This window comes from Balearica regulorum, chromosome 18 (genome assembly GCF_011004875.1).
Source record: "Balearica regulorum gibbericeps isolate bBalReg1 chromosome 18, bBalReg1.pri, whole genome shotgun sequence".
Taxonomy (NCBI): domain Eukaryota; kingdom Metazoa; phylum Chordata; class Aves; order Gruiformes; family Gruidae; genus Balearica; species Balearica regulorum.
In genome coordinates this window covers 7,487,510-7,505,354 of record NC_046201.1, presented here as the reverse complement: position 1 = coordinate 7,505,354, position 17,845 = coordinate 7,487,510, and the positions used below count along the sequence as shown (strand labels likewise).

General features: G+C 62.5%; 1 protein-coding gene across 1 annotated transcript; it reads left to right on the top strand.

Annotated features, from left to right (window-relative positions):
- Positions 1 to 280: 280 nt before the first annotated feature.
- Positions 281 to 15,284, top strand: GRIN2C (glutamate ionotropic receptor NMDA type subunit 2C). Its single transcript, XM_075770295.1, has 13 exons — positions 281 to 610; positions 4,773 to 5,196; positions 6,837 to 7,432; positions 7,951 to 8,065; positions 8,488 to 8,699; positions 8,826 to 8,994; positions 9,341 to 9,494; positions 10,838 to 10,963; positions 11,041 to 11,270; positions 11,472 to 11,632; positions 12,206 to 12,393; positions 12,940 to 13,172; positions 13,571 to 15,284. Exons 2-13 carry the CDS (start codon positions 4,789 to 4,791, stop codon positions 14,984 to 14,986), a joined length of 4,008 nt encoding a protein of 1,335 aa, XP_075626410.1. The 5' UTR covers positions 281 to 610; positions 4,773 to 4,788; the 3' UTR covers positions 14,987 to 15,284.
- The last annotated feature ends 2,561 nt before the right edge of the window (positions 15,285 to 17,845 follow it).

The following is a 17,845-nucleotide window of genomic DNA, read 5'->3' as shown; positions in this document are numbered from 1 at the left end:
GGGGTGTCTTGCCCCCTGCCCTCCCCAGCGCTGGGGCCGGCCCCGGGTGCAAGGGGAGGCGGGCAGGTTTCGGCAGGGGAGGGCTGCCCGCTCACCACACCCCCCCCTCCCCGGGGCTGGCGGCCAGCCCCGAAGTTGCGGCGAGGCGGGAGGACACACGTCCTGTCCTTCCACCGCCCCTGTGCCTCCCCCCCGCCCCCCGCCCCGGGCGTCCATCCCCGCAGCCGGCTCCTCCCGGCCGTCCCGCCCGGGCAGCCCCTCCGGTCCCGGTGCGGGGGGGAGATGGCTGCCGGGGCCCGGCGGCCGCCGAGACACCTGCTGCCACCGGGCCCCCCCCCGTGCACACCCGCTCCGCTCCCGCTCCCTCCTTCCTCCGCTCCCGTCCCTGCCTCCAGCCGCCGCTGCAGAGCCGCCGCCGCCGCCGCCTTCTCCAAGGACGAGCCGGGACCGACGGCGGTCGCTGGACCCCCCCGCCAGCCGCGGCGGGGGCCGATCCTGCCCCTGGGGGCTGCCCCGGAGGAGGGGAGGGCTGGGAAGAGCCGAGCCCCCGGTGGGACGCGCAGCCCCGCCGGAGCCGCGGGGCATGTAGGCACCGAGCAGCGGCGGTCCCGTAAGTACCGGGCGGGCTGGGGGCAACCGGGCCCCCGACGGGCTCTGCCGCCGTCCCGGCACTGCCGCCAGTTACTTTTAGGGATGGTCTGGGGGGGGGGTTTGGGGGGTGAGGGGGTTGCCCGGGTCATTTCCCTCTGCCTCTAGCATCCCCCCGCATCCCCATCCCCGAGAGCTCCCACTCCCGGTCCCGGGCAGGGGCTGGGGATGAGCCTTAATTCAGAGCGCTGTGATGGGGGTTTTTTTTTGGGGGGTGGAGGTACAAAAAGAGAGAAGACCTCCCTGGGTACCACCAGCCCTGTCCGTTTCCCCCCCGCCACCTTGCGTAACCCAGCGGCAGGCAGGACACGGCGTTTATTTTTGGTTAATCCATATTCGACCTTTTTAAGCTGCGTGTCGGTGCGTGTGTGTGCGGGGCCCTTGGCATCGCCTCGGCCCGCAGCCCCCAGCCCGCAACTGTTGCTGCCGGAGGCGCTGGTGAGGGAGAGGAGGGCGATAAGGAAGAGGAGGGTGATGCTGGGTGGTGGCAGATGAAGGTTGAAAGGAGACGGCGCTCACCAGGGGCTGCCAGCGCTTCTCCCTCCCGAGTCGTCCCTCACTGTGTGGGGACAGGGATGGCTATGAGTTGGCTTTGGGGAGGTTTTGCTGGTTTCCCTCCTTTCGGGGGGTCTCCATCGAGGTCTCCTTGCTCCACAGGGATGTCACCCATCCAGTGCCCTCCCTGGTGCCCCTCGTCCTCCCTGCACGGCTCCCGCCAGGTTTGGGCTCATTCTGTCCTTTCCATCCATCGGCAGCGGTTTCCCCTCCCCTGGTGCAGGCTGCACCTTCCCTGTGGTTTCAGGCTCGGAGGCGTTTTTTGGGGGATAAGATTTCTCTTTCTCCAGGGATATTTTGCATTTCGGGATTTTATTTCTCCCTTTCCTCGGGTCGAAATATCTGCATGAGCTCTCCTCCTCTCAGAGCAGGGGAGGGAGGGATGGAGAGAGGGCAAAAAGGAGGTTTAAAATTAGGAGCAAACTTTCCCTGTTGCATTAAAATGACATTTCAGGAGGTGGAGGGAGGTAAAGGCTCCATCAGTGCCTTTAGCAGGAGGTTTCTGCAAGTCTTTGGTGTATCAGGTGAAGCTGTGCCTAGGAAAGGAGTTAACCTGCTCGAAATCACCCCGAAGCAACAAAAAAACCAAGTGCCAAAGCCACTGAGCAGCTCCGTGGGTGTCCTCTCGTCCCCGGGGAGGCTGCTGGGAGGTGGCATTGCTGTGCCTGGGCTCCCATCCGCGGCCGCCTTCCTCCTGCTCCAGCCCGGCCACTGGCCCTTTGCCCAGCTAGAAAACCTCCCTTTTGGGAAGGCATTTTCCCAAAGGAGCAATTCCGCAGTGCTTGCTACAAGAGGTTGAAAAATGTGGATTTTTTTTTTTTTTTTTTAAAGTCCATGGGGGCTTTGCTGTGTTGTGCTGAGCCCAAGAGCAGCTCCGGCTCTGGCAGTGGCGCAGGGATGGGCTCAGCTCCTCCCCTGCCTCCACCAGTTTCCTGCAATTTGCCTTCCTCACCCTCATCCCCCCAAAAAAATCCACATTTCCTGCACCCCTCTAGCTCACTCCTGGAAAAAAACGGGCTGGAAGCGCGTGGAGTCGGCTGGGCTGGAGGAGCTGGCTGCTCTTCGCATCCCCGATCCGGCCATCTTGGAGCAGCCGTGGCTCCGACCCACGCGTGGAGCCCCTGCCAGCCGCAGGCTCGCTGGCCCTAACCCCTCCATCCTCCTCCACAGCCGCCAAGGGCTGCAGCAAGCGGCTCGGCTCCGGCCGGCGGCACCGGATTCCCGGGAAGGATGGAAATTCATTCCCCTGGTTGTCTCAGCAATGGCTGAACAACACGGTGTGCCCGTGCCCACCTCCTCGCTCTGCCATTACCATCGTGCTCCAGCTGTTAGGGATGAGGAAGCTTTCCACCTGCGGATCGGTCCAGTGGGAAACCAGTTTCCCCAAACCTGCTCCCGGTTGGAGCTGGGAGCGGAGCAGCCCCTTTGGAGGCAGCACTTGGTGTTACGGGAGGGTTTTGCTGCTCCGTGCTCGGATTACTTGGTGCTAGAAGAGGCTCCTGAGCGTGGGGAAGAGATGGGTTGAGGAAGAGGAGGATGAGGGCCCAGGACAGGTGAGGTGCCAGGACTGGCACAAGCAAACCCGATCAGTCACCATGAGGGCCTGGAGTATATTCAAACGTCCTTGAGGAGGGCTCAGACGGGCAGAGCTGCTGGGAGAGCGGCTCTGTTTGTTTTGGGTGGCATGTTGCTCCCCTTCCTCTCTGCTCGGGTAGCTGATGCCGGATTACCGATGAATTATTTATCACGGGACTAAAAATACTCGGGAATTCGCAGCAAGGAGCGGGCGGTGCGGGCCGCCCCGTCGCTGGGCTGGCCGTGCCGGAGCGTGGGATGCTGCCAGCATGGCATGACTCACCTGCCGCCCTCTCCGGCCAAGGGGCCGCGGCTGCGGCCATCGGCATGGTGTCGTGGCTCCTGCGGCTTCACCAGCTGCGATATGGGGCGGTGGGGGGGATGAAGCCGGGCAGGGCGAACCCCCCTGGGTGATGGTGGGTGCTGGGGGTGGATGAAACCCGTCTGGCCGAGCGAGATGCTGCCTGGTGAGCATCGGTGCCCGGTCGGGTGCCTGAGCCCTCGTGGCACCCATGGGGCACAGGAGGGGGATGTGGGGCTCCTGTCCCCCATCTCTCTGGAGGGGACAGCCCCGGTACTCAAATCTGCACCATATGGCTCTTGCAGGGTGCCCGGCTGGCCAGTCGTTGGGTTTATTTCCTGCATTTTCAGTCCAACACACTATCAGTGCTTTTGCAGCGTGCCGAGGGGTTGTCCATCACCACGGCACGGAGGGGTGTTGGGGTGCGGGTCCCCAGGGCAGCCCAAACCCCAAAACCATCTGGGACTCATGAGAGGCTCCTCTGGCCATGCCGAGGATGCGTTAAGCAACAGCAGCTTTTAATTGCAAGTGACGTTTCCGAGCACCAGCTGGCATCTTGCTGCACGGAGCAACGCCAGTGCGCGGCCGGTGCCACCGCAGAGGGCTGCTTGTCCCTGTCCCCGCTGCCCAGCGTGGCACGGGGGTGATGGCCCTGGGGGTAACAGGTCTCAGAGGGGCTCGGATGCCCCCAGCCGCAAGTCTCGCTGCGGGTTGGTTTTCCAGGCAGGCTCTGAGGAGGGGGTGAGCTCCAGCATGGGGGTGCATTGCTGTGGGCAGGGACATGTGCCCCCACACCCCCACACCCCTGGGGACTGTCACCCCATCTGCTGCGGGCTGGGCACCCACGGTTGGAGGGGAATTGGGGACCTGGAAAGGGGGGATGTGCCCAAACATACCCCCCCCCCCCCGAGCCTGGCTTTAGGGTGCAGGCAGCAGAGACGCAGGGCAGTGGGTGTCCCAGCCGGGCAGGCGATGCCAGCGGGGGGGGGGGTGTGTGCAACATGGGGTAAAGGTGAGCGGGGGGCAAAGCTGAAGGATGGTGTCTGGGGGAGAAACTTGGAGATAGGAGGCCAGGCAGGCACTTTGGTTGGGATTTGGGAAGTGGCAGCAAGGGGGCTGGCGCAGGGGGACAGGCAGGGGGACAGGCAGGGAATCGGCTGCTCCAGTGACAGTGTGGTTTGCAAAATCCCAACATGGGGGGTGCAGAGCTGAACCCTCCCTCAAGGGCAAAGCCTTTAAATATGAAGGTGTTTGTTTGTCAGCTGTGGACAGAGACACCAGGGAGCTGCCAGCTCCTCCTGTCACCTCTCGCTCCTGCCCCCATCCCTGGCCGAAGGGGTGATAAGGAGCATCGTAGTAACGATGGCTTTCGGAGGGGGGGATAAGGGTGGGAGGGCAATGGGGCTGGGAGGGGGACAGGGGGTGGTGGGAAGGGGGGACTGGCTGGGAAGGGTGAGTGGTTGGTGGGGCTGGGGACAAGGGACACGGCACTGGGGTGTACAGATGGTGGTGGGTACAACCCTGTGGTCATCCCCCCACCGTGTCCAGCCTGCAGAGGATGAGGGTCCCCCTCTCCCCATGGGGTCAACCCGCCCTGGTCCTGTCCCTGGGGTGGTGGGGATGGCTGGGGCGAGCAGGGCTGGGGGGTCCTGGCGGGCAGCCGGATGCGAGGGGCTGTGTCCCATCCTGGCAGGGACGCGGCGGTGGACATGGGCAGAGCGCCGGCGCACGCTCTGCTACTGTCAATGGTGCTGGGCTGCTCGGCTGCCTTCACGGACCTCCTGCTGCCGGGCCCCGAGGAGCCGGTGGTCAACGTGGCCGTGGTGTTTGGGGGCACGTCCTACCCCCTGCACATCCGCTCCCGCCTGAGCCCCCAGAGCTTCCTGGACATGCCCCTGGAGATCCACCCCATCACGGTCATCGTCAACAACACCAACCCCAGCACCCTCCTCACCCAGATCTGCGACATCCTCGCCAGCCACAAGATCCACGGCATTGTTTTTGAGGACAACGTTGGCACGGAGGCCGTGGCCCAGATCCTTGATTTCATCTCCTCCCAGACCCAGGTCCCCGTCATCAGCATCAGCGGGGGGTCTGCGGTGGTCCTGACCCCAAAGGTGAGGCGTTGGCTGGGGGTGATTTCCAGCGGGAGCGGGAGAAATGAGGGATTATTAGAGAGGGGCAGAGATGGGACGTGAAAAGCTGGAGGGCAGAGGAGCCGCTGGGCTGCAGCGCGGGAGCTCGTGGGCGGGAATGGGCAGTGGCTGCAGCAGCGTGGCCGGCCGGGGCGGTGGGATGTGGGAGGGGACATCAGTGCCCTGTGGAGGGACCTTCCCTGGTGTCCTGCTCCCCATCCCCTCCAGGCTGTGCCCACCACAGGGTGCTGGGGTCGTGGTGCCGGGGCAGTGACAGGGTTGGCACATCCCCATCCTCCTCCCTCTGCGCTCAGCCCTGAAATGGCCGGGCAGGCAGCACGGAGAAGTCTTGCTCGGTTGCGGCAGTGATCTGAGGTGCGCCATGGGCTCAAATGGGATTTTTGGCTTCTCTGCTCCTTGCCGGCGTCAGACACTGTCACTGTCAATGTCACCGTCACCTGCCTGCCGGGAAGCGCTGGCGGCAGGGAGAGCTGGAACTGGGCTGGGGGGTGCTGGGCGGGCGGTGCTGGGCTGCAGCGAGGCACTTGCCCCCCTGGGGAGGAGATTTGGGTTATCTACTCCTGGCTGCTTGTCTCGCCCTGCCCAGCCTGGGCACTGGAGGGGTCCCGATGCTGGCTCCCAGCCGGAGTGGAGATCCTGCCACTCCTCGGGGCACTGGTTTCACTCTCTGGTTGCCCAGAGGTTTTTGGGATCTAAACCCCCTGGATGGCACCTTGGCAGCCCTGCCTGCACTGACCGGTGCTCCTGGACCACCCTGAGCTGCTGCTCGCTGTGGGTGGATGGCGGTGGGTGCAGTGGGTTTGGGTGGGTGCAGTGGACTTGACTCAGGTGGGTGCAGAGGGCTCAGGTGGGGCCCCAAGTGGCTAAAAAACAGCCATGGCTTTGCCATGGTCTGGGTGGTTTTCTGCAGCTTTCTCTAGGGGTTGGGTATTTTGGGGTGGTGGAGGGACTTGTCTGAAGGCTTGACCTCCTCGTCCTCCTCTCGTGGGTCTGAGGTCCCCAGCAGCTCCCACTGCCCAGGTGGGACTCCCTGGAGCTCACCCCTCCGGCCAGGCCACCGGCCTCATAGGAAAAACTACCTCTCTGGAGGTGGGGGGGGTCTGGGTGGCAAAACCCTGTTGCTTGCACGTGACCTTCTGCAAATGCCATTCACTGAATCATTTAAGACAGAATCAGATCAATTAAGGTTTGCCAATGAGAGGCCAGATGGCTGGGGAGGTGGGGTGGGAGGGAAGGAGCCACACGGGCTCCTGCAGCAGGTAGCAAGTTGGAGTTGGGATGGGATTTATGCTCCTGGCAGAGCCCTTGTCCCCCTCCCTCTCCTGGTTTAAGGAGAGATTGTTTGTCTCCTTCGGAGTATGGATGAATTTTTGGTCAACGAGCTGAGAAACAGAGGAGAGGCCACAGGGCTTGACCTGGGCTGAGCTTCCTTGGAGACCACCCGTGGCTCAGTCCCATTTTGGGTGTCTCTGGCTCATGGACCGTGCCAGTTCATGGCTCCCTCAAACCCTTTGTGATGGCAAATTCAAGGTGGCTTTCACAGGTGCAAGAGACCTGGACCATGGTGCTGGAGCAGCCCCTAACCCCTTCTCCTCCCACAGGAGCCTGGCTCGGCTTTCCTGCAGTTGGGTGTCTCCATTGAGCAGCAAATCCAGGTGATCTTCAAGGTGCTGGAGGAATACGACTGGGGCTCCTTCGCTGTCATCACCAGCCTCTACCCAGGCTACAACATCTTCCTGGACGTCATCCGCTCCTTCACAGACGCCAGCTACTTTGGCTGGGAGCTGCAGGAGGTGCTCACCTTTGAGATGAGCCAGGAGCGGAGCAGCTCCAGGACGCAGCGGCTCCTGCGGCAGGTTGATGCCCAGGTCCTCATTGTCTACTGCTCGCGAGAGGAGGCCGAGTACCTCTTCGCCATGGCGGAGCAAGCTGGCCTTGTGGGGCCCGGCTACGTCTGGATTGTGCCCAGCTTGACGGTGGGCAACATGGAGGTGCCACCCACCTCCTTCCCTGTCGGCCTCATCAGCGTGGTGACGGAGAGCTGGAAGCTGAGCCTGCGGCAGAAGGTGCGGGATGGGGTGGCCATCATCGCCATGGGGGCGGCCAGCTTCTTCCGGGCCCATGGCTACCTCCCGGAGGTGGGACGGGACTGCCGGGCCCCTGCCGGTGCCACCGCTGCCAACACCAGCTTCTACCGGTGAGGGCCAGGGACCTGCTGGGGTGGGTGTGAAATGGGGAAATGGGGAAACAGAGAGGGAAGAGGCAGGGGAGGAGGAGGATGCAGCTGATGGACAGGGGGACGATGCTCGCTGTGGGCCACAGCTGGTGGTCCATGCCTCTTGGCTGGGTTTCTCCTGGAGCATGTCCCCAGAGCAGCCCTTGTCTTTTCCCGTGTTTCTCCACAGCTCAGGACCCACGGGGGTCTCAGGGAGGGGGTTTCACAGCTCTGCTTTGCAGTGCAGATGTGGCACCTCAGGTCTGCTGTGGTAGTCTGTGCGTCCTCAACCCTGCAGCGGCCCATCCTCGGTGCCTCCTTGCTGGCAGGGCTTTCTCCAGCCCCCCCACTGCCCCGTGTGTAGGGGCTAAACTTTGTCCACAGCTCTCAGCCCCATGTCTCTCCATGGGACCCATGACAGCCCAGCTGGAGCTGGAGGAGGAGGGCTGTACGGGGCCAGGCTGCACGGCTGGGGGCTCATGGGTACTGTGTCCCACCAGGCACCTCCTCAATGTGACGTGGGAGCACAGGGACTTCTCCTTCAATGAAGGCGGCTACCTGATCAGGCCCACCATGGTGGTGATCTCGCTCAACCAGCACCGTCTCTGGGAGATGGTAGGACCGCTGGACCCCCCAGGATGGGAATAGTAGGGGGGGGTGGCTGGGTAGGCTGAGCCTGGAGCCATGCACAGGCTGGGGTCCCACCTTGGGGCAGGTTGTCCCATGCAAAAGCCATGGCTGGTACCAAAGGTACCCATGGCAGCGTGGTGGAGCTTCGAGGCAATGCCAGGCACCAAAGCTCTGCCAAGAACTGCTTTTTTTTCCTTGCAATTTGGCTGAAAAGTGCCAAAAAAGGCAAAACACAGCTGCCCCCCACCCCCCCTCGGGGAACAGTAGCCAAAAAGCCAGACCTGAAACAAGCTGCACAGAGAGTTTTTTGGGGTTGTTTTTTATTTTTGGTTTAAAGTATTTTGGGACAAGTTTGTGACCCCCAGAGCCCCTCGCCAGGGTGACGGTGTGCTCTCCCTCGGGAGCAGGTGGGCAAGTGGGAGAAAGGCATCATCCACATGAAGTACCCGGTGTGGCCCCGCTACGGCTCCTTCCTGCAGCCCGTGGCCGACAACCGCCACCTGACGGTGGCCACGCTGGAGGAGAGACCCTTTGTCATTGTGGAGAACACGGACCCCAGCACCGGGGTCTGCGTGCGCAACACTGTGCCCTGCCGCAAGCAGACCAACTCCTCCCAGAGGTGAGCAGCGAGGATGGAGCTCCGCAATTTTGGCCACCGCTCCCTGGGCACGTGGTGTCCAGGAGGCACCAGGGTGCTCAGAGCATCTTTGGTTGGTCCAACCCATTTTTCCTGGTGTGTTTTCAGTGGCGATGGCCTCGCGGATCCCTACACCAAGCTGTGCTGCAAGGGCTTCTGCATCGACATCCTGAAGAAGCTGGCCAAGGCAGTGAAGTTCTCCTATGACCTCTACCTGGTGACCAACGGCAAACACGGCAAGATCGTCCGTGGGGTCTGGAACGGCATGATTGGTGAGGTAGGGGTGGGCATGCCCCTGCCTGGGGCTTCCCTGCTGAGATGGGATCGGGGTGCCCGTGGTGGGACTCGTCCCTGGGCAGGGGACAGCTCGGCGTGAGGAGGGGGAGGTGTAATTGTAAATCACGGTGCTTATGGGCGAGGCTTGGTGGAGGAGAATGAGCAGGGGAGTCAGCTGAGCATTTATGACCCTACAGCTGGTTGTGTTTGTGCCACTGGTCATTTAAGAAGACAATATTAAGAAAAAAGACAAAATTTAAGGTTGGAGATGCTGGAGATGAGGAAATACCTGGGGAAGGGAGTGTGGGTCCCTCTGCCCATCCTAAGACTATCTGCCCCTTCTCCAGGTGTACTACAAGCGCGCAGACATGGCCATTGGCTCCCTCACCATCAATGAGGAGCGCTCCGAGATCGTGGACTTCTCCGTGCCCTTCGTGGAGACGGGCATCAGCGTCATGGTGGCCAGGAGCAACGGCACCGTCTCCCCCTCTGCCTTCCTGGGTGAGCCCTGCGTCCCTCCTCTGTCTGCAGGTTCACCCCACACTTCCAACTAATGCAAATTAGAAATATTGTTCGGTTTTAATAACTTTTTTATAAAAAAACCCTGTTTATAAGTCATAAGGGAAGGAGATTTTTGCTGCCAGCTTTGGGGCTTCCTCCTATCCTCGCCTGACTAATCCTTTTATTACAGAGATGGAGGCTGGGATCGGTGTTTTCCTCCTCTTCATTACTTGCATGGAGGAGGGAGGATGGGGACATGGGGGGAGACAAGGCAGGGATTTGCCAGCTCTGAGCTCTGCTCCAGGGACCCCTTCTCTCTGCCGCCGTCACCAAAGCCCGTGGTTAAGCCAAGTGTAGGAAACCGACGGGGCTAAAAGTTTTAATGAGTTTTTAAAAAAGCAAAGCTGCAGCCTAGGAAGGGGAGGAGACTGGCCAAGGTCATCACGAAATTCAGCCTGAGCGCTCGGTCAGGGCTTGAGGCTGTCAGCAAGGGCACAGCGGCAGCGTCCCGGCTCGGCTGGAGCCAGGCTCCCGTGCGGGGAGGGGGTGGGTGGGTGCGGGTGCCGGGGATGCCGTGGGGTGCAGGACATGGCCAGCACGGGCACATCTCCCCCCTCCTCTCCCCCCCGCATGTCGCAGGGCCCATTTCCCCCCCGCCACCACCGAAGCGGGGGTCACCTTCACCGGCCCCGGGGACAGACAGAGCATCTCGTCCCGGTTCGGCAGGGCTGGGGTCCGCAGTCCCCGTGCTGCCGCCTCGCGCCTCCCGCGCTAATGAGCTGCATCCCCATCAGGGGAGTCCTCTCCTCCCTGACAGCAGAGGACGTGTTGACAAATGGACCTCGGCGGCCACATATCGAGGGCTTGGATGCATCCCCACCGCTCCCGCCGCTCCGTCCCGGCTCTTCCTGGGCAGGCGGGGGCTCACCACCCACCCCCAGCTCCTGGGGGGCTCTCCCAGGGGCTGAGCGAGGCTCAGGGCTGGTCCTGTGCCCAGTGCAGGCACAATCCCATGGCCGGAGCCATCACGGGGGACAACCCGTGATCCCATGGGAAACCCTCCCGCTGATAATCCTGATGGACAGTGTCTCATTAGCATCTCCCCGTTGATGAAAGCCTGATTTTCTTAGCTGCATCCCCCCGTCTCGCAGCATCCCTCTTCCCTCCTGATTCCCTGTGGATCTGCTCTGCTGTGGCTGCCAGTTCCCGTCTCCTCTCCGAGGAGGGGCAATATTCAGGAGGATGAGCTCCGTCTGTTGGGGAGGGCTCCTGGGGGGTCTCAGGGGGCTGTGGGATGTTCCAGGGGGCTGCCTGGGGCTGACGGTGTCCCACTGGCTTTGCAGAACCCTACAGCCCAGCCGTGTGGGTCATGATGTTTGTGATGTGCCTCACCGTGGTGGCCGTCACCGTCTTCGTGTTCGAGTATTTCAGCCCCGTTGGCTACAACCAGAACCTCACCAGCGGCAAAAGTGAGTGGAGGAGGTGGGAGCTGGAGGGGGACACACATCCCCAGCCAGGCTGACTGCTGTACCCTCTGTCCCCACAGGGCCAGGAGGTCCCTCCTTCACCATCGGCAAGTCGGTGTGGCTGCTGTGGGCTCTGGTCTTCAACAACTCAGTGCCCATCGAGAACCCCAAGGGCACCACCAGCAAGATCATGGTGCTCATCTGGGCCTTCTTCGCCGTCATCTTCCTCGCCAGCTACACTGCCAACCTGGCCGCCTTCATGATCCAAGAGCAATACATCGACACCGTGTCGGGGCTGAGCGACAGGAAGGTGGGGTTGACAATTGGGCTGGGATCCCTGAAAAAAAATAATAAGGTTTTTTGGTTGAGGAGAAGTCCCCAGTTGTCACTGCCAGCTGGCTGGGCATGGGCGGGTGGATGAAGGGCTGGCTGTGGGGAGTGGGGACATGCTGGGGACATGGCAGGGACACGGACCCCGCCTGACGCCGCTCCCCGTGGCTCCCCGTTGCAGTTTCAGAAGCCGCAGGAGCAGTACCCCCCGTTCCGCTTCGGCACTGTCCCCAACGGCAGCACTGAGAGGAACATCCGCAGCAACTACCCCGACATGCACACCCACATGGTGAAGTACAACCAGCGCTCTGTGGAGGATGCCCTCACCAGCCTCAAAATGGGGTACGGCTCCTCCGGATCAGGGGTATGGCTCCCCCAAATGGGGGTATGGCTCCCAGATCTGGGGTACAGCTCCTCCAAATGGCCTACAGGACCTTCAAATGGATTAAGTCTCCCTGAGATGGGGTATGGTGCCTCCCAGATGGGGTAGGGTTTCCTCAACTGGGGTACAGCCCCCCTGAAGTGAGATATGGGCTCCCCAGGCTGGGTAGGGCTCTCCCAGAGGGGGGTATGGCTCTGTGCAGCTTCCCTGCATGAGGTACAGCCCGCCCAGACAGGGTACAACCCCCTGCAGATGGGGTAGAGCTTCATACAGCTCCCCCCAAAAAGGGATAAAGCCTCCCCAGATGGGGTATGGCTCCTCCAAATGGGATACAGCCTCCCCAGATTAGGTACATCCCCCCCAAGTGGGGTTATGGCTCTCCAAGATGGGGTAGAGACCCCAAAAGAGGACACAACCACCTCCAGATGGGCCACAGCTATCTGAAAGGAGTACAGCTCCTCCAAAAAGGGGTACAGCCCCCCAAAAAGAGCTGCTGGGCCCCCTCCTCACCCTTCCTCCCATTGGTGGGGCAGGAAGCTGGACGCCTTCATCTACGACGCGGCGGTGCTCAACTACATGGCGGGCAAGGACGAGGGCTGCAAGCTGGTGACCATCGGCAGCGGGAAGGTGTTTGCCACCACGGGCTACGGCATCGCCCTGCAGAAGGACTCGCGCTGGAAGCGGGCCATCGACCTGGCTCTGCTCCAGTTCCTGGGAGATGGTGGGTAGCCAGATGAGCTTCTCGTTAGCCCTGGTCCCATCCTCACCCTGCCCTGCAGGCATTTCTGTGTGCCCCCTCCCCGGTGTGGGTGGCTTTGGTCCCCGGAGCCTGCACAGACTCCGTGGCTCCTTGCAGGATGTCACCGAGGGGCTGGGTCAGATGATCTTCTCTGCCACCACCCTTCAGGGGGACCTTAAATCCAGCAGCATCTCTCCAGCTTGGGGGGGGGGGTATTCCCTCTGGGGTCCCTCTTCTTCTTGCAGGTTGTAAAATCCTGGATAAGGCTGTGCGCAAAATCTGTGCACATGGTGGAGGAACAGACAGGAGAGGGCCATGGAGAAGGATGAGCAACTCGAGGGATGCTCAGGCCTAAGGCAGCAGCAAGGGCTGAGCTGATAACAGTTCTGGGGGCTTGGGAGTGGTTTTCTCCTCTTCCTCCAGCCATGGTGGGGTGGGGATGGGCAGGGGCTGCGCTTGGGGAGACGATGCCCTTGGGGGGGGGGGGGCAGCTTGTCACCCCCCATGGTTGTGCATGCCTGGCCCCAGGTGAGACCCAGAAGCTGGAGACGGTTTGGCTGTCGGGGATCTGCCAGAACGAGAAGAACGAGGTGATGAGTAGCAAGCTGGACATCGACAACATGGCCGGGGTTTTCTACATGCTGCTGGTGGCCATGGGGCTGAGCCTGCTGGTCTTCGCCTGGGAGCACCTCGTCTACTGGAAGCTGCGTCACTCTGTCCCCAAGTCGCACAAGCTCGACTTCCTCCTGGCCATCAGCAGGGTGAGTGCCGCTGCCGGGGGCTCTCGAGGGGCCCAAATGTCCTCCCATGGTGTCATGGGGATGGGCATGGCTTGGTGGACATCGTCCCTCCAACCTGCATGGGAGGCACTGGAGATGCTCGTGCTGATGTGAGCTCTTTGTTGGGGAGAAAAGCCAGGTTTTTTTGTTTTTTTTAAAAGGGCTCAGCCCCGGGAATAACCCCACACCCGTGTTAGCATCCATGGGGAAAGGGGTGACAGAGGATGGTGTCACCCACCCTGGCAGCGCTGGAGAGGGGACATCGGTGCCATCAAGACACCTCAGCCTCCACAGCAGCATCTCGGCTTGGTGGGGCAGGTTCATGGGTGCAGGACCCTGATGTCCTCGCTGATGGTGGGGGCCTTCCCTTGTCTCTGCAGGGCATCTACAGCTGCTTCAGCGGGGTGCAGACCCTGGCGAGCCCCGGGCGGGCGCCCACACCCGACGTCACCGCCAGCTCGGCCCAGGCCAACGTGCTGAAGATGCTGCAGGCGGCCAAGGAGATGGTGTCGACGGCCAGCGTGGGCGGCTCGCTGGAGCAAGCCACCCGCACCATCGAGGACTGGAGCAGCCACAGCGAGCGCCTCCAGACCACCTTCTCCCTGAGGACACCCCAGCTCGTGGTGCAGAACAGCACCGGTGCCCACCGGGCCCCCTCCTCCGGCCCACCCCCCCCCGAGAGGCTGGGGAGAGCCTACGCTCCCAAGGGTGCTCCCCTGGGGTTGCCGCTGCCCCAGCCCATCCCCCTGGACTCCCGGCTGCCCGGGGAGGAGAAGTGGAGAGGGGCGGACGAGCATGTCCCACACCTCCTCCACCCCCTGAAGTTTCGGGGTGGCTGTGCAGGGGACGAAGCCCTCTCGGGGTTGCCTCACCTCCTGGGGAAGACCTCCCCAAGGGCAGATTTTGGGGAGCAGGCGCTGGTGGGGAACCACATTGGGGCTCCCCTCCCACCTTCCACGTCCCCCAGGGACCTCCCACCGCCGGACATCTACAGGGAGCACAAGCGGCCGGCGGGCCGGGGGGACCGGCTGCAAAACACCCCCCTGGTCCAGGGGGATGGGGGACACGGGGGCTCGGGGACACTGCCCCGGCTGCTCACGGCGGCGGACAAGAGGCGGGAGGTGGGCACCCCCTTCCTACCTCCATCCTGCCCTCACGGAGCCTTCCCGAAAGCCGCCAGGACTTGCAGAGCTGGGGGTGAACCGGCCTGGCCGGAGGCCATGGTGATGGAGCGGGAGAAGCCGAGCTGGTGGACAAGCTCGGCCAGGGCCCCTGGGGAGCGGGGTGAGAAGCGGCGTCCCGGGGGGCTGCGGCGCTGCGGTGCTGTCCGCCCACCCACCCGTGCCGACGTGCCCGACCTGTTCCCCGAAGCCGAGGCCGGCTATGGCTGCGGCCCCCGCTGTCCCCAGGCTGCCGGCCGGCTGGCACCGCGCTCGCCCGTGGCCAGGCTGCCGTCCTACCGGGAGGCTTGCCGGCAAAACCCCCGTGCCACCGCCACCGTGCCGGCGTGCACGCCATACGCCTGCATGAACTCCTACGCCAAGCTGCCCCTCTACCTGGGGCACCTCTCGCGGGGGTCCCCGCCTCCCCGTGAGCACCCTGGGGTGCCAGCAGGCTGCAGCCGGGGGGCCGGGCACTGGGACGGCGGCTGCAGAGACTGCGGGAGGCGCGGGGAGCCGGCCTTGCTGCGGGCGGCGGGAACGGAGAGGAGGGACCTGCCAGTGGCCCGCGGGGTGACGAGTCCCTGCGCCGGCGGGTCCTGGCGGAGGGTCTCCAGCCTGGAGTCGGAGGTGTGACGGAGGGGTTGGGGGGGTGTCTCTGCACCAGCCAGCGGCTCCCAGCCGGGCTCCAGCCTCCCGGGGTCCTGCACCACCGGCAGCGGGATGATCCAGGCGGCTCGGCGGGTCCCGTGCGCTTTTGGGGGGTGAGAGGAGCCTGGCGGGGGCTGGGGCTCGCTGGCTTGGGCTCTCCCCGCAGGCAGGGCTGGCCGGGGACTCGAGAGAGCCAAACTCATTGCCGCAGTGTTGCCATCAAGTTTTGGTTTCATTCAAGGCACTCGAAACACCATGTCCAGGTCATTAAAGAGACATTTTCAACTGGCTGGGGACCCTTCTTCCACCTGCCAGTGATAAGCCCGGGGCTGCCCTTGGCTTTACCCCCTGTCACAGGGATGCTCGCGGTCCTGTGCACCCTCTCCCCGCTCGCGTCCCTTTACTGCTGAGCCCCGGCACGGCCAGGCAAAGGAAAATGGGAACTCATTAAATCACGCTGAGGGATAATTACTTAGAGCCATCAGCCTGTGCCGAGACTGGAGCAGAGCACCGCAGCTGGAGTTATTGCACCCCGCTCCGGTTTTTGGGGTGCTGGGCACGGATGGTTGCAAGCTCGGGTCAGCAAGCGATGCTCCCACGGCTGCAAAACAGCAGCGCAGCAGGGAGCTGCGGCATGGCCCGGCAGCCCCAGGAAGATGTGCCGGGGGGGGGGATGAGAAAGGGAAAGAAAAATCCTCCCACCTTCCCAGGGCTGATGGAGCCATAAATCAGGTGTGATAGATGAGCTGGGTTTAATTCTCCTCTTGATGTACATGTCTAACGCAGCCCTCTGCCTGCCGGGCTGGCGGGGGCGCGGGCAGGGGTGGCCCTGATTCACAGGCAGCACCGGGCAGGGGAGGGGGGGGCGGTTTGGGAAGCGGGAGCCAAGGCTGCCGGGGCCCGGGACAGCAGGTACCAGCCCCGTCCTGGGTCAGGCCATCCCACGGAGATGCCAACCCTCACCCTGGCTGGTTTGCTAGCGCCTGCCTGGATGGATGCCCCCCCCCCCCCAAGAAGCAGGTCTAAAGCTCCATTTTTTATTTTTTTTTTCCCCATTTAAAAGCAGCTGTTGGGGTTGCTGGCAGCCACCGAGCAGCTGGGGCCGGTAACAGCGAGGGGACAGTGGCAGGGGCTGCTGCAGAACACCCAGCCCTGCCTGAGGACGGCTGCAAAGCCCCGGGGAGGTCAGGAAGGGCTTGGACACGTGTGGCCCAGGGTCAGAAGCATTGGCAATGTCTGTCCGTCCATCCGTCTGTCTGTCAATCCATCCACCCATCTGTCTGGGGTTAAATCCAGCCAGTCCCCTCCCATCCCCCTGCCTGGCTGCCATCACGCTCCGGTGCCGGTGCTTTAATTGCCGTTACTTATTTATCATCGCAATTGTCTCTTAATTGCTTTGGCAGCCCCTCCGAAGCCTCCTGGTGAGGGAGGGAGGTGCTGGTATATAAATAAAGGCCATAAATAAATAAACCCCGTTGAAGGTTCGGGGATCCTTGCCGGGCTGCCCCAGGCGATGGCACCCACTTGCCCCAGGGGCAGCTCTCCCCAGCTGGGTGCCCCGGATGCCCCCGGGGGTGACGGGCTGGTCCCCAGGAGGCTCCAATATGCCCCAAGGAGTTTTTCACCCAAATTGTGCATTTCTGGCCCGAGGAAGCCAGCACACACTGCTGCATCTTTGGCTCAGCGGGGTCCGGGCCAAGCCTGAGCTGGGGTTGGGGCTGTGAGGACAAAAGGGAGCAGAAAAGGGAAAAAAAAAATCCCCAGCCCATGTGTTAAATTAATTAGTGATGTCGCCAGTGACTCAGCAGAGGCCAAATGGATCTGCTTCATGTTTTATTGAAGGGCTTTGCAGCGGGAGGGTGAGGGCAGCGAGGGACAGGGGTGCTGTGGGTGCTCCCAGAGGAGGTGGTCCCGGGGATGGGTGTCAGCACCCCGCTATAAGGCTGGGGCCGTCCTGGGTGCCCCGTGCGGGTGGCCCAGCACCCAGGTCCCCTGCCACCATGGTGGCTTTGCATAATCATCGTTATGTGCTAATTAGGATGCAAGAACACCCTTTTTTTCCCATTCCCAGTGCCAGATGCTAACCTGGGTGCTGGTGGGAGAGGAGTGGAATGGGGCATGGGGGCAGGAGCAGCCTGGTGTGGGTGTGAGCTGTGTGACCCCCCCAGACCAAGGCAGGGCTGAGCTGCTCCTGCAGCATCCCCTTGCCCCAGGGTGCACCAGGGACAAATCTGCAGGGAAGCAGCAGCCTGGAAGCACCCTCTGACCGGGCTTTCCAAAACAGGGGTTGGGTAGTTTAGTGCTTAACAGCTGCTGAGGGATATTATTTCTTTTTGGTGAAATTGTCTAATCAATCACTTTTTAATTCAGCCGGCTCTGGCACCCGTGCCGCCCTGGGATGCTGCAGGCTGCCATTTACGTGCAAAGAGAAATACGGCCGGCTCACTGCTGGCCACCCACCTCCTGGGCTCGGCCCTGCTGGGGGGCAGGCAGTGCCCCCCCCCAGACGATGGCCTCCCCACCCCCTGCCTCTGCTGACTCCGGCATCGCCATGGCACGGATTATTTTCACTGCCCCCATTGCTCGGCATCGCGAGACCCAGCCTGCTGGGGAGAGGAGGGACATGGCAGCCGGTGCAGGTCAGCCAAAGCAAAGAGGTTTCCAATGGGAAGGACACGCCGGTGCTGCTATGGGGAGATGGTGGCTCTGGTGAGGGTGGGGGCAGCTGGTTAAATCAGGAATGGTACAACCAGAAAAGATATGGGGCCAGGGAAGCGTTGGTCCCACTACGGGGAGAGCAGGGCGTTACCATGCCTATGCCCACGGATGCTCGAGGGAGCAGCA